The 15,542-nt window shown below is 41.0% G+C and overlaps 1 protein-coding gene across 2 annotated transcripts in view; it reads right to left on the bottom strand.

Moving 5' to 3' along the window:
• Positions 1-15,542, bottom strand: part of samd12 (sterile alpha motif domain containing 12) — a 122,941-nt gene that overhangs the window by 89,469 nt on the left and 17,930 nt on the right. Inside the window, exon 2 of one of the 2 annotated variants that reach the window (XM_043688986.1) lies at positions 842-949. The exons of the other annotated variant lie outside the window; for it this stretch is intronic. Coding sequence (XP_043544921.1) covers positions 842-878 — 37 coding nt within the window. The 5' untranslated portion in view covers positions 879-949. The remainder of the gene's footprint in view (positions 1-841; positions 950-15,542) is intronic. 2 annotated transcript variants of the gene reach the window in all.

Below are 15,542 nucleotides of genomic sequence, written 5' to 3'. Positions count from 1 at the left end.
AGATTCAAAAAGCACCAACCAGTCTGAATCCACCTACTAACCTGAGTGGATAAGGAGTTCTAAGTCTGATTAAAGCAGGCTGTCTTATCAGTTGAAACTCAATTAGTAGCACATTTTCCACTGAGTTCAAAGGTTGTGGGTTCAACAATTCATTCTCCTGTGGGTATAAATGATGCCTGCTCCTCTTTGAAGTAACATTATGCAGAATTATCCCGATATCCTCAACCATCACAAAACAAATTATTGTCATTAATTTCCAATTTCTGAGAGCTCACTGTGAAATTTGGCTATTGCAATTCTTACATTACAACAGTGACTACACTTCAAGGGCTACACTTTGGGAAGCCCCACAGTCAGGAAAGGTGCTATAAAAGAATAAGTTTTTTTAAAACTATGGCATTCACAGGCAGCTATTGGTTTCTATAGCAGATACAAATGGAACCTTAAAAGGGGATCTGTGTAACTTTGGTCAGTTTAATTCTCTTTTCCTTATCTTTGTTCCTCGATAATGCTGGGACCGATTAGTTTGGTTGGTTGGATGGCTGCAATGTGATGCAGTGTGATACCAACATTGTAGGTTCAATTCTTGTACCGGCTGAGGTTACCATGAAGGATTCTCCTTCTCAACTTCTCCCCTCACCTCAGGTGAAACCACCAGTAGTCATCTCTCTAATGAGAGAGCAGCCCTTTCTTCTGAAAAGACTTTACTTTTACCATGCTGCAAGTAACCTTCCACAACTAGTGGCATTGCTAGGAGATACCTACGTTTATAGAAATTCAAGATTGCAAAGTGCTGGATGTGTGACTTACAAAACTAAGAAAAGCATTTTAAAACACTTACAGTGCTTCATCTGAGTGAATAATGTTAATTGTGTCATCAAGCATGCGTCAGAGCAATGTTGCCCTGTAGGAGTTCAATGTTCACCAAACTTATGGAATATAAGGTAACCTGAGCACAATGATACAAACACATCTAATAGTTATAAAATGGAACTGCAACAGGTTTACAATTTTTAGCCATCAAGAATCAAGATTAATACATTTACTGCCAGAGTTAGGGGAGCACCTTATAAATTGTTTTGCAATCCAACCATTCTGCAAAGTTTAGTCTCCTCGTATCATCTCAGAGACTGGGGATAATCTTCCAACTGAAGTGTTCCGATAGTGTACTCCAAGAAAAATTTCTTCAAGAGTAAAATATAGAAACTCACTCTCTTTTATTAGAATGGATATACAAGGAGATTCGAGGGATGGAAAACAAATGTCTATGTATTGATTTCTGCATTCTGACCCTCATAGAACAAAGAGCATTATAGCACAGGAACAGACCATTCAGCCCTCCAAGCCTGCGTCAATCCAGATCTTCATTCTAAACTTGTCGCCTATTTTCTAAGGGTCTGTATCCCTCTGTTCCCTGCCCATTCACGTATCTGTCTAGATACATCTTAAATGTCACTATAATGCCCATCTCTACCACCTCCACTGGCAACATGTTCCAAGCACTCACTACCCTCTGCATAAAAAACTTTCCACGCAATCTCCCTTAAACTCTTCCCCTCTCACCTTGAACTCATGACCCCTAGGAACTGAGTCCCCAACTCTGGGAAAAAGCTTCTTGCTGTCCACCCTATCTATACCTCATGATTTTGTAGACCTCAAATCAGGTCTCCCCTCAACCTCCATTTTTCAAATGAAAATAATCCTAATCTATTCAACCTCTCTTAATAGCTAGCACCCTCCATACCAGGCAACATCCTGGTGAACCTTCTCAACCCTCTCCAAAGCATCCACATCCTTTTGGTAACATGGCAATCAGAACTGTATGCGGTATTCCAAATGTGGCCGAATCAAAGTCCTATACAACTGTAAAATGACCTGCCAACTCTTATACTCAATATCCCATCCGATGAAGGAAAGCATGCCTTATGCCTTCTTGACCACTCTATTGATCTGTGTTGCTACCTTCGGGGTACAATGGACATCAATTTTCCCCAGGGCTTTTCCATTTCCTAAATAGTTCGCTCTTGAATTGGAGCTTCCAAAATGCCTCACCTCGCATTTGCCTGGATTGAACTCCATCTGCCATTTCTCTGCCCAACTCTCCAATCTATCTATATTCTGCTGCAGGCTTTGACAGTCCCCTTCACTATCTGCTACTCCACCAATCTTGGTGTCATCTGCAAACTTGCTAATCAAACCACCTATACTTTCTTCCAGATCATTTATGTATATCACAAACAACAGTGGTCCTTGCATAGATCCGTGTGGAACACCACTGGTCACAGGTCTCCATTTTTAGAAACTCCCTTCCACTACTACTCTCTATCTCGTACTGTCCAGTCAGTTCTCTATCCATCTAGCTTGGACCTTGGACCCCATGCAACTTGATTTTCTCCATCAGTCTACCATGGGGAACTTTATCAAATGCCTTACTGAAGTCCACGTAAATGACATCTACAGCTCTTCCTTCATTATTCAACTTTATCACTTCCTCAAAAGAATTCTACTAAGTTGGTAAGACTTCCCTGCACAAAACCACGTTGCCTATCACAGATAAGCCTATCTTCTTCCAAACATAAATAGATCCTATCCCTCAGTATCCTCACCATTGACGTCAGGCTCACCGGTCTATAAATACCTGTAACATCCCTGCTATCCTTCTTAAACAAAGGACTAACATTAGCAATTCTCTAGTCCTCTGGGACCTCTCCGATTTTCAAGGATGCTGCAAAAATATCTGTTAATGCCCCAGTTAATTCCTCTCTCACTTCCCTCAGTAACCTGTGATAAATCCGATTTGGACCTGGGGACTTGTCCATCTTAATGCCTTTTGGAACACCCAATACTTCCTCCCTCCTTATACTGACTTGACCGAGAGTAATCAACATCTATCCCTAACCCCAGCATCCATCATGTCTCTCTCCTCAGTGAATACCGACTCAAAGTACTCATTAAGAATCTCACCCGTTTTCTCTGACTCCACGTAAATCTTTCCTCCTTTGTCCTTGGTTGGCCAACCCTTTCTCTAGTTACCTTCTTGCTCTTTATTATATGAATAAAATCCTTTAGGATTTTCCTTAACTCTGTTTGCTAAAGATATTTCATGACCCCTTTTAGCCCTCTTAATTCCTCATTTCAGATTTATCCCACTTTCCCAACATTCTTCCAAAGTTTTGTCTGTTTTCAGTTGCCTAGACCTTATGTATGCTTCCTTTTTCCTCTTCACTAGTCTCACAATTTCACCTGTCATCCAGAAATCTTACTATTTCTATCCCTCATTTTCACAGGGATATGTCTGTCCTGCATTCTAATCAACCTCTCTTTAAAAGCCTCCCACATATCAAATGTAGATTTACCTTCAAATCCACATTCCCCAACTTCTGCAAAGTTTTGCTATAGTTGGCCATCCCCCTATTTAGCACTCGTCCTTTAGGATTGCTCTCATCTTTGTCCATGAGAATTCTAAAAATTCCTATTTCTGCGCTCTGCCCATATTGCCTCACTGCTCAAGTCCTCCATAGTGCCCTCCTTCAGCACAGCTGTGATAACCTCTCTAACCAGTAATATAACTCCTCCAACCCTTTTACTTCCCTCTCCATCTGCCTGAAGCATCGATATCCTGAGATATTTAGTTCCCAGTCATGCCCTTCCCTCAACCAATTCTCAGCAATAACATCATATACCCAGGTAACAATCCAAGCCCTAAGCTCATCTGCCTTACCTACTAGACTTCTCACATTAAAACAAATGCACCTCAGATCACCAGTCCCTTTGCATTCATCATCTGCTCCCTGCCTACTCTTCCCGTTAGTCACACTGACTTCATTACCTAGTTCCTTACAGGCTTTAGTTACTACCTCCCTACTGTCCACTCACCACCTCATTGGTTCCCATCCTCCTGCCATATTAGTTTAAACCCTCCCCAACAGCATTAGCAAAAGCACACCCAAGGACATTGATTCCAGTCCGGCCCAGGTATAGACCATCCAATTTGTAATAGTACCACCTCCCCCAGAACCAGTCCCAATGTCTCACAAATCTGAACCCCTCCCTCCTGCACCATCTCTCAAGCCATGCATTCATCTTGCCTATTCTTTCATTTCTACTCTATTTCAGCTTGATGATGTTCGGTCTTCAGCCATTCCAAACATAGCATTTGGATATTCATAAGATCCTTGGTTCATTCTTCTACAAACTTCTCCTTTGATGCAGTATGTGCCCAATCTTTTCACATACATCTTTCAAAAGTATCTATAAAGATGGGGGCAGAACATACTTGTCGCCCTTCAGCCTGTCAAAACTGCATACTTCAACACAATGTTAAGTGCTGTTTATTGTACCTGTACATCAACTATTTGTGAAACCAACTAAAGAAAACTAAAGCCTTCAGTTGTTTCACACTGCTATAGCGTTGGAGCAACAGAAGTCGTGCTTACCATTAATAGGATGTAGCTCTCAAGCCAAAAATTGAGTAATGTGACATATGAATTTCAGTGGCTGTGTGATCTCAGATATGTAGGTTGTATGTACCAAAGACTGGCAGATCATATGGGCCAGCACATCCCTTCAGCTTTTCACAGCAGGTACCATCTGTACCCATCAAGCCAATGTTTGCAAAACTCGAAAACATTAGATGTGATTACATGATTAGAGAATATTTTTACTAAATAATCCTGTGTTATGAGAATTATACTCATAACCAATTTATATATTTGTATATAACCAATTTAAGATAAACAGTCAAATTTGCTGTGCGCTCTGCTTTTGCGTATTACAGCTACATTTATTAATAAACAGTGCCCTATACATTGTGTACATGTTCTTTCTGTCTGCAAAGTGTGGCTGGTTCAACTTAAAAAATAACAAACAATAACCATCTCTGGTTATTCTTCAGAGCAATGCCTTGGCCTATCAGGAGCAACCTGCCCAGATTATATTTAAACAAACAGAACCAATTTTCAGTTTGTCATTTTCTAACTGGCAGATTCTCCATGGCAACACCTCTACTAATTAGAGTCTACTTGTAAACCAACCAGCAGTTTCTGCTTATAAAGTATAAAAAGTGCTCGTATTGCAAATATCCTATTGAGTGGAAGACAAAAAGCTTCAGCAAAATGCATGTATTTTTAGCAATTCTAGTTCTTTAATTCCTATTTCTGTCTCAAGATTCCAAAGAAAACATCCAAAGGACAAGTGTCTTTCTACAGGCTTGTCTTGCTTTCACAGTTTTTCAGAGTGGTCTCTAGTCTAACAGCAATGTGGTCAATGCCTCATGGTTCCATTAGGCATGAATGATAGTGGTCCAGTGAGTCAGATCCATAGTTCTAACCACAACAAAGTTAAACAACTCAACATTGTAAAGGTTCTAAAAATGAATTTGCCTTATTGTCATATGTTATCAAATGAGTACAGTTAAAAGGCTCTAGAAATGAAGCACATTAAATCTACATGTGGTAAGTTAATGGGCGACATTGTTTTACACAAAACCATGTTTGAAGTATATCGGGACATGCTGCACAGATAAAGGCCATTCATCAGTGGTGTCTCTTAGTCATAGAGACGTACAGCATGGAAACAGATCCTTCCATCCAACTCATCCATGCCGACCAGATATCCTAAAATAATCTAGTCCGATTTGCCAGCACTTGCCCTGTATCCTTCTAAATCCTTCCTATTCATATACCCATCCAGATGCCTTTTAAATGCTGCAGTTGTCCCAACCTCTGCCACTTCCTCTGGCAGCTCATTCCATACATGCCCCACACTTTATGTGAAAAGGTTGCTCCTTAGGTCCCTTTTAAATCTTTTCCCTCCCACCCTAAATCTATGCCCTCTAGTTCTGGATTCCCCCAACTCAGGGAAAAGACATTGTCTATTTACCTTGTCCATGCCCCTCAAGATTTTATAAACGTCTATAAAGGTCAACCCTCAGCATCCAACGTTCCTGATAACAGCCTGAACATGCTGGCTGATTATTCTCACTCCACACCTATTTTCTTTCACAGATCATGAGCATCATTGGTTTTACCAGCATGTGTTCCCATCCCTTATTGCTAAAGGTGTTGAGCTATCTTCTTCAATCGCTGCAATTACCCGTCAAGACCTTGATGTTAGAAGATTCAGCAATGTCGATGATATGTCAAGGAGTAGTTCAAGACACTAGATTCATTCCTATTTTAGAGCTGCTGTAGTGTCACACAATACTCTGGAGAGTATCCTCAGTGTGAATATCAAAATTTGTTTCTGCAAGGACTGTGAGTTCACTCCTTCCAGTACTGTCATGGACAGATCAATCTGTGACAGGTAAATTGATTAGATTCCCTACAGTGTGGAAACAGGCTGTTCAGCCCAACAAGTCCACTCCGAACCTCCGAACAGCAACCCACCCAGACCCATTTCCCTCTGGCTAATGCAGCTAACACCATGGGCAACGTAGCATGGCCAATTCACCTGACCCGCAGATTTTTGGACTGTGGGAGAAAACCGGAGCAAACCAACGCAGACAAGGGGAGAATGTGCAAACTCCACACAGACAGCCGCCCAAGGCTGCAATTGAACCTGGGACCCTGGCGCTGTGAGGCAGCAGTGCTAACCACTGAGCCACCGTGCCACCTTTTGATGAGCATAAAAGTTCCATCCCCACTCCCTAACCCCCATGCACCTCACCTTCTTGCTTCTTAACACTCCTTTGTGTCTTCAGGACTTATTCAGATGAGTCAGGGGCAGCTATCAAGTTAATTTTGGTGATGGCCATTAAAGTTTGCATGTAAAGTACATCCTATTTATGTGACTTTTAGTGCTTCTTCCAAGTGGTAGTAAACATGAACAGTACACATATGTCAACTAAGGAGACTGGTACATGGTAATCAGCAGGAGACTTCCTTTCCAGTGTCTGATCTTCACAAACTTCAGAGTCAATGTTCAAGACCCCAGAGGGCACTCTTTCTCAATGATATTCTGCTGCGGCGGCCCCACTTGTAGGCTGTGCTACCAGCAAGAGAGCACACCATCACCAATCTGGAATGTGAAGCCTGGAACATTAAGAAAGGGTATGATTCTGTGACTATGACGATATCAGGGTTTTGCTTGACTAAACAATGAGACATGCTCTCCCTATTTTTGCCCAAGTTGTCCCTTGGATAATAGCAAAGGGGAGGAGTTTATAGGATCAGGTTGGAGTATCTTTGTTATAACAGGCCGGAGCTGAAGTTTATCTCGGGTTTTTTGTACGGTTTTATTATTCTTGTAGCTTGTTGGTTAGTTTGATACAGTTTACGGTCTAGCTAGGTAATTTCAAATGGACAATTAAAAGCTGTGCTTCAGATTTCTTCTCCTACTGAACAGCACTGTACCAGAGGGGTCTTCATGACAATGAAGTATAGATGCTTAAAACTTAATAATTAATTGAAGTCACAGTTTGCTGTAAAAAGATAAATAATTGAGGCTTTTGGTGTTGCAAAATAAATGCAAGAACACCAAATTTCAAATGATCACAACAATATATCCTCCAGTAGAAAAAAAAAGATGCTGATTGGTTGACAAATCAACTCTGATTACCCAAAGCATTGCCATGGACAAAGCAACAAGGAATTAAGCTGTCCATGCTTTTAGGTTTTCCACAAAAGGCAAAGACTTTAACACAGTTCTTTTCTTTGCAGAGAAACGGTCCCTTCACATTGCTTCTGGCAAGTGTAAAGGTGTCATGTTCCAAGTTTGATCAATGATTTTAAATAGGTGTTTGTGTAGTTATTAGCACACTCAGGGTTGTTCAAGTAGTATTGGTCAATCACAGAAACACATCTAAGACTTGACATTTTACTTTGAGTTTTGCAAGCACGTATTGGTTTAGAATGGTCTTTACCTATAACAAAGGACTGATGGAGCATGTTGTTTGATTTGACCAGCAAGTCACTGGGATAAAATAACCTCTGTACCCAGCAACACACTGGCACCAAAATTCATATACAACATTACCCAATGGTAAGAGACAATAACAGAAATTGCAGGAAAAGCTCAGCAGGTCTGGCAGCATACTTGGAGAGAAATCAGAGTTAACGTTTCAGGTTGAGTGACCCTTCCTCAGAATTCAAGCTAGACCCAAAACATTTACACTGATTCCTCTCCAAGTATGCTGCCAGACCTGCTGAGCTTTTCCAGTAATTTCTATTTTTGTCTTTGATTTACAGCATCGGCAGTTCTTTCGGATGGTCAGTAGTTTCTCGGGCAGAATGTCTTATTCAGCTGATGCCAGCATTCTTTTATTGGAAAATATCAATTGTGTGGTCACTGCAAAGTACCAACAAAAACAACAGGAATATGTTCACGCCTTGTATCTTCTTTGAATTACCCAAGAGCTTGCAGACCCTATGGTTCCCCTTTACTTGGTAAAACAACTCTGACTGGCTAAGGCATTATAATGGTCAGCCCCATTTGTTTTATTCACTTCATGGATTGTGGGTGCTGCTGACTAGGCCTGCACTTATTTAGTCTCCTGACTTGTAATGTGCTGTCTCAGCAGCGTTGGTGAATTTATCCAGTATTATAAATTGTAATTGTTAGGCATTTTACTTGCATGCATTTATCCTAATGTTTTGACATGTCTCACTTTTCAGCAATATTCATGGTCTATATTACCAACTTACTGAATTTAAAAATTCCCAGTTGTACTGGTGGAACTTGAGCTCATGTCTCCAGTTCAATAATCTGCGCCTACAACATACTCTTACAATAACAAGGAGTAAGGTACCACATGCCATTAAACAAACAGATGCTGCACAGTGTAACATACATGGCATTAACGATCACCTTTAAAGGGATTTCTTGATCATAGCATCTTCTTGGGGGAATTGAACAGATACCACTTTTAAAAAAAGCATGCCTAGCACCTTGAAAACCTTGCACTATTGCCAGTTCGATTCACTCAACTCATGGATCAAAAGTAGAAAAGGCTTTCTTTTCAAGTCTACCTAACCTCCAATGTGACAAATTAATATTGTACACACAGGAATACTAATTTCATAACATTTCTTTCTTTGCTACACAAAAAAGTTTTCCCATTCAACACAACCTTCAAATACAATAAAATGTCACACCTAATACAGTCAGTAAAAATAAAATAAAATTCAGCTTATTGTGTAAGATCACCTATTGCTAATTTTACTCTTTAAAAATAAGGTGAAGCACTATTTTGTTTTTAAAATGTCTGCTACCAAACACGGTATAATGGTTTTTGGCGAACAAATGTAATGCAGAAAATTATTCTACCAGTGTCTAATCAGCAGCCTACTGAAAACATTAGAATTCCATGTTTGCACAGACAGACAGATTAGGACAAGGTTTAGTATGGCCACGTACCACAAGGTTTGGATTTTTGTTGCTGTGATCGAGTGAAATGGAGAGAGGTGATGAAAAAATGATGCTAATGGATACACTTTTTTCTGTTCCTTATCCTGACTTACATGTTGCAGAAAGAGAGAGTGCTGCCCACAGCTTTATTGGGCTAAATTTAGAGCTTGACTCCTAAAAGGTTTTGAAATATTCTTGGGGGCAGACAACCATAGTGTAAAGCTGAATGATTCCAATCTATCGCAATAGGATCAATGAACACAAAGTGTTTCATTTGATTGAAAGAAAAAGAAGTTTTGAAAAAATGTTTACTCTATAGCAATTATATTATAATAATGTGAGCATTCAGGGAGTGAAACCTGGGATAGGCTCACAATCATTTCCACCCAATTTGAAGAGGCAGATGCTTTCAATTTATTTTTCAAAAACATGCACAGTCGCCAGCAACAGCAATGGCCGCCAAGCAAGACTGGAACTTGGCTCTCTTCCCTAGCATCCTGCTAACTCCCTTCCCTGTCCCTGCTACTAATTTGCCATAATTTTTCACCACACACCAATTAACCCCCTCCCCCTTCACTCATCAGACACTTGGTTTGTTTCCCACTCAGCGTGAGTACACAGGCTCCTGACCTTGGAGTTCAGTGAAAGTGATTGTTAAGCAAGGCTACCATGCATCAGCTTCCCAAGCTATCTGGGTCAAAATGGAGAGAATCCAATTGATTTTTCCCATATGCCATTTATAAGCCTGCCTGGCGATACCCTCTGCAACAGACCAGGCGCCAATCTAGATGCTAGATCAACAGACCTGACAAAAAGAAGTGATCCACTAGATTGGACGATTCCATTGCCCAGCAATTCATCTTGAAGCCACCTCAATCAGAAATAAAGTTCCTCTGCTAAACACTCCAAAGAAAACCTTGGATCCTCAAAGATGGAGGTGGAGTAGCACTCCTCAGCCAGACCTTGTCCTCTCTGTCAATTTCTTTTTCTTTCCCCATCTATGCTTTTTAAGAATTTTCTTCTTGGCGATGTCCTGCAGCGCAGACTTGGACTCCCGACCTCAGTGTGGACCCAGCATGGCAATTTCTTGGCTTATTATGGTGTTCTCTCAGGTCGGCGAGGCTGTCTCTTGGGGGCCTGGCGTAGCTGCAGCATGGAGTTCTGGCCTAGAGATGATTACAGAGTGGTCTCCTACCCTCAAGATGAAGCCCAGAGTGGTCCAGAGTCAAGGCCCAGTGTGGACTAGACCTAAGAATTTGTATTTAAGAAACTGTACCTAGGTACCAGTGTGGAGAAAGTGAGGACTGCATATGCTGGAGATCAGAGCTGAAAAAGTGTTGCTGGAAAAGCGCAGCAGGTCAGGCAGCATCCAAGGAGCAGGAGAATCGACGTTTCGGGCATGAGCCCTTCTTCCGGAAGGGCTTCCGGAAGAAGGACTCATGCCCGAAACGTCGATTCTCCTGCTCCTTGGATGCTGCCTGACCTGCTGCGCTTTTCCAGCAACACATTTTCAGCTAGGTACCATTGTACCTAAGATGGCACCGTAAGTAGTGACTTGTAAACATTTCACCGTACATGTAACAATAAAGCTAATTCTAGTTTTAAAATAATGCTGTGCCAACTGACTACTGTACTGTGTTTTACTGAGCTTTGTTGCATGGCATGTAGGATAAGCGTGTAGCTTGGATGTCTACCGATTCTTCATGTGAATATCATTTTCAGGCAAACTAAATCAAAGAGGGGCCTGTGGACAGAAATAAGGAACAGAGCACGCACATAACTAGAAAGAATGTGTTAAAAGTAGAAGATTGCAAGATATAAAATTATAAGACTAAAGCTTGGGCAATTTAGAATAAATCATCTGCAGGAAAAAGATAAACCAAATGTGTGTATTACATTCTGCATTGTAATGTTGCAGTTTATAAAGATGACCAAGTTATATTCAGTAACCAGTAACCTTTGAAGGGTTAAACCTGAAATTACCACACAGAGCTTAGATTGGGTTTAGAATAGAGTGTGGCAAATGAACAGAGTGGGTGGGTAGTAGTAAATAGTTGGAAAGATGTTGTGGAGAGGCAGTTCCAGGGTTCTCTTCGTTCACTCCACCTATCTGGTGGCACTTGATCTCACTGCTCATATTTTGCCTGTTATTTTTCTTTCCTTACTTCCTTTATAATTGATCATCAGAGAACCAAAATGAGAAAAATTTAAGAAACAATAAACTTGAACAAATAAAATGATGTGCTGGCATGTTTTGGAAATAAAGCGGAGTTATCAAAGTACATATCAGCATCCATCTTCATATCATACCAAGTTGTTTCTGATGGATGAAATAAAACTGAATCTTTAAATGGCAACAGAGTGCTGGTGCTGACTAGAATTCGGACTCGCAAGACTAGTTATGTAGCTGGACACAATTCCGAATAGAAATGATGAGTTATATTTCAAAGTGTTGCCACATTTAAACAGTTTGTAGAGGCTTGGTGTTGCTCCCATTAAATGTTGATAGGCCTGTTTGTGTTAATTATTCTCAGAATTTAAGAATCAACATATAAATAAGTGTAAAAACAATGACTGCAGATGCTGGAAACCAGATTCTGGATCAATGGTGCTGGAAGAGCACAGCAGTTCAGGCAGCATCCAAGCAGCTTCAGCAAAATCTCTGAAGCTGCTCGGATGCTGCCTGAACTGCTGTGCTCTTCCAGCACCATTGATCCAGAATATAAATAAGTGTTGCAACTTTTGGCGTTTTTTATGCATCATCACTCCAGCATGTGGTCACCTCCTGGATGTCCCAAAATACCTATGGAAATTAATCCATTTGGGTCTAAATCTTTATACTTCAGGTAACTGATAGAGGATGCCAGAGCCTCAAGCTATCAAACCTCCTGGAGAGTGACAAAGTGACATGGTGACACAGTGGTTAGCACTGCTTCTGTGTGGGCTTCTGCTGGATACTCCAGTTTCTTCCCACAGTCCATAGATATGCAGATTAGGTGAATTGGTTATGCTAAGTTGCCCCAGGTTGATAAATGGCAAATTTATATCAGTTCCCCGACATGCAACGAACTACAATCAATAAGAGTAGGCAACAACACCCCCTTCACGATAATCCTCAAAACCAGTGTTCCATAAGATTGCATACTCGGCCCCTTACTATACTCCTAAACACACGAGTGTTTGGCCAAATGCAACACCAACTCCATTTACAAGTTTGCTGATGACACCCCGGAAATGGAGAGGTTTGAGTTATAAAAATAGGCTGGGACTTTTTTCAACTGAAACATAAGAGGTTGAGGGGTGACCTTATAGAGGGCTATAAAATCTTGAGGGGCATGGATAAGGTGATAGCAAAGGTCTTTTCTCTAAAGGTGGGGGAGTTCAAACTAGAGAGCATATTTTTATGAGGGGCAATCTTTTTTACACTGAGAGTGATTAGTGTGTGGAATGAACAGCCACAGGAAGTGGTTGATGCAGGCACAGTTACAACGTTTAAAAGACATTTTAAAAAGTACATGAATAAGAAAGGTTTGGAGGGGTATGGGCCAACACTGACAGGTGACACTAGCTTAGTTTGTAACATGACCGACGTGGACTAGTTGTACCAAAAGGTCTGTTTCTACGCTGTATGATGCTATGATTCTATGACTATGATCACTGTTGTAGGTCAGATCTCAAACAATGATCTGATGGAGTACAGAAAGGAGATAGAGTGCTTAGTGCCATAGGGTAAAAACAACAATCTCTGCATTAACGTCAGCAAAATGAAGGAGTTGGTCATGGACTTCAGGAAGCAGAGTGGAGGGCACACCCCTGTCTGCATTAATGGTGCTGGGGTGGAGATGGTCAACAGCATCATGTTCCTGAGAGTGACCATCATCAACAATCTGTCCTGGTCCACCCACATTGACACGATGGCCATGAAAGCGCAACAACGCCTCTACTTCCTCAAGAGGCTAAGGAAATTCAGCCTGTTCAGAAAGACTCTTGCCAATTTCTATAGATGCACTACAGAAAGCTTCCTATCTGGATGCATCATAATGTGGTTTGGCAACTGCTTTTCCCAAGACCACAGGAAAGTACAGAGAGTCATGAAAACAGTCCAGTCTATCGGGTAAACCACCCTCCTATCCACTGAGTTCACCTTCACTTCCCACTGAAGCGGGAAAGCAACCAACATAATCACCCTCCCACCCCAGTTATACTTTTTCCCACCTTCTTTGGTCAAGCAGAAGATATAAAAGTTGAATCCACATACAAAAGATTCAAGACCAGCTTCTTCCCTATTATCAGACTCTTGAATGGACCTTTTAACTATTAATGTTGAACTCTCTGTGCACCTTCTCAGCAACTGTAACACTGTATCCTGCCCTGTGTTCTGTTATCCTGATGCACTTGTATAGTACGACCTGCCCGTAAAAGCACTTTAGACAACACTTCTTCACTTACCTCTGCACACGTGACAGTAATAAATCAAATCAAATTAACGGAGTCTAATTTGAATATGATCATGAAATGAAGCACTCCATGTCATCATTGCTTGTAACAAGCTAAGCTCTGAAAGTGATCACATCACAATTGTAGCAGATCAATCAAGACTTTGAAAAAAATGTGGCACCTCTTCATGCCCTTGAATTGCTAACACAGAGCTTGTAAAAATTCATTTCCCAGCCTTGGCTGACATAGAATATTCTACTCCTCAGCATACACACCATTTCAAGGTGCCTACAAATCTCTCATACTCCCTCGACAACAGCTCCCAGCTCAGCAATGCACTGCCACATAGCTGATTTATGTTTTCAATTATACCAAGTTTTTAATACATACTTTTCAGCTGCCCAAGGAGTAAATTCCACAGTACAATACAATGCAGCAACAAACTACAATTTATAAAAAGATGCTCTGATTAACAATTCATGAATCAGATGAGCAACTTACTGTTGTGTACTTAGCTGGCCATTACAGATGGGAAGTGAAGGAATCAGAGCCGCATGAAATGGAGTCACAATGGATCAAAAAATATTGGGAAGGTGATGGCCTAGTGGTGTTATTGCTGGACTGTTCACCTGAAGACCCAGGTAATGTTCTGGGGACCTGGGCTCAAATTCTGTCATGCTACATGGTGAAATTTGAATTCAATTTTTTAAAAAAACTTTGAATTAAGAGTTTAAATGAAGCCATTTTGGAAAGACCCATCTGCTTTACTAATGTCCTTTAAATTGCCATCCTTATCTGGTCGGGCCTACACATAACAGCAAAGGAATTGGCTAGTAAATGCTAGCCTGGCCAGTGATGCCCTCATCCCCATTAAATAAAAGAACAAGATCCAAAGATACTTCAAATAATTTAAAAAAACATGAAAATTGCGATTCCATGCATTTTCCATTTAGAACCTGACAGGATTCTGGTCTGAATGCAGCTCAGATCCTCTGCTGTTTGCATTATTGAAGAAAAGCAAAGCACATCAGATATTTCAGCTTTCATTCTCTCGGACAATGACCAAGTCAAATTTCTACTGAAAAATTGTTACTGCTACTTCAGTGACTCCAATGCCTAGTAAATGGCAAGCCCTAAAAAAAGTAGCGGTACATTTAGTTTTAAGTTTTATTGTCATGCGTACTCAAGCATGGGGTACATGAGTACAGTGAAAAGTGTACAATGTTGCCACACACGGCACCATCTTAGATACAACGTACCTTGGTTAAAACCTTAGTTATAGAACTAGAAGAAATAAATCAAGTTAAAAAGTCCATGGGTTGTACTGGGTCTTTTAAGTTTGGACAAAGTTAATGGACAAAACCAACGTAATCTACAAAATTCCATGCAAGGATTGCCACAAACACTACGTAGGACAAACAGGAAGAAAGTTAGCCACCAGGATACACGAACACCAGCTAGCCACAAAAAGACACGACCCTCTCTCCCTCGTAGCCCTACACACGGATGAAAAAAACCACCATTTCGACTGGGACAACACATCTATCCTGGGACAGGCTAAGCAAAGACATGCTAAAGAATTCCCAGAGGCCTGGCACTCCAACCACAACGCCATAAACAAACACATAGATCTAGATACCATCTATCAATCCCTCAGAAAACGAACAGGAAATGACATCACCACAAACCCCAGGAACCCCATCCAGGACAAACATATAAATAGAAAGCAGGAGATAACAGCTTCGCTTCACTTGGAGGTT

This window comes from Chiloscyllium plagiosum, chromosome 4 (assembly GCF_004010195.1).
Source record: "Chiloscyllium plagiosum isolate BGI_BamShark_2017 chromosome 4, ASM401019v2, whole genome shotgun sequence".
NCBI lineage: Eukaryota > Metazoa > Chordata > Chondrichthyes > Orectolobiformes > Hemiscylliidae > Chiloscyllium > Chiloscyllium plagiosum.
The sequence above is the reverse complement of the archived record's forward strand: the minus strand, read 5'-3'. Positions and strand labels throughout refer to the sequence as shown.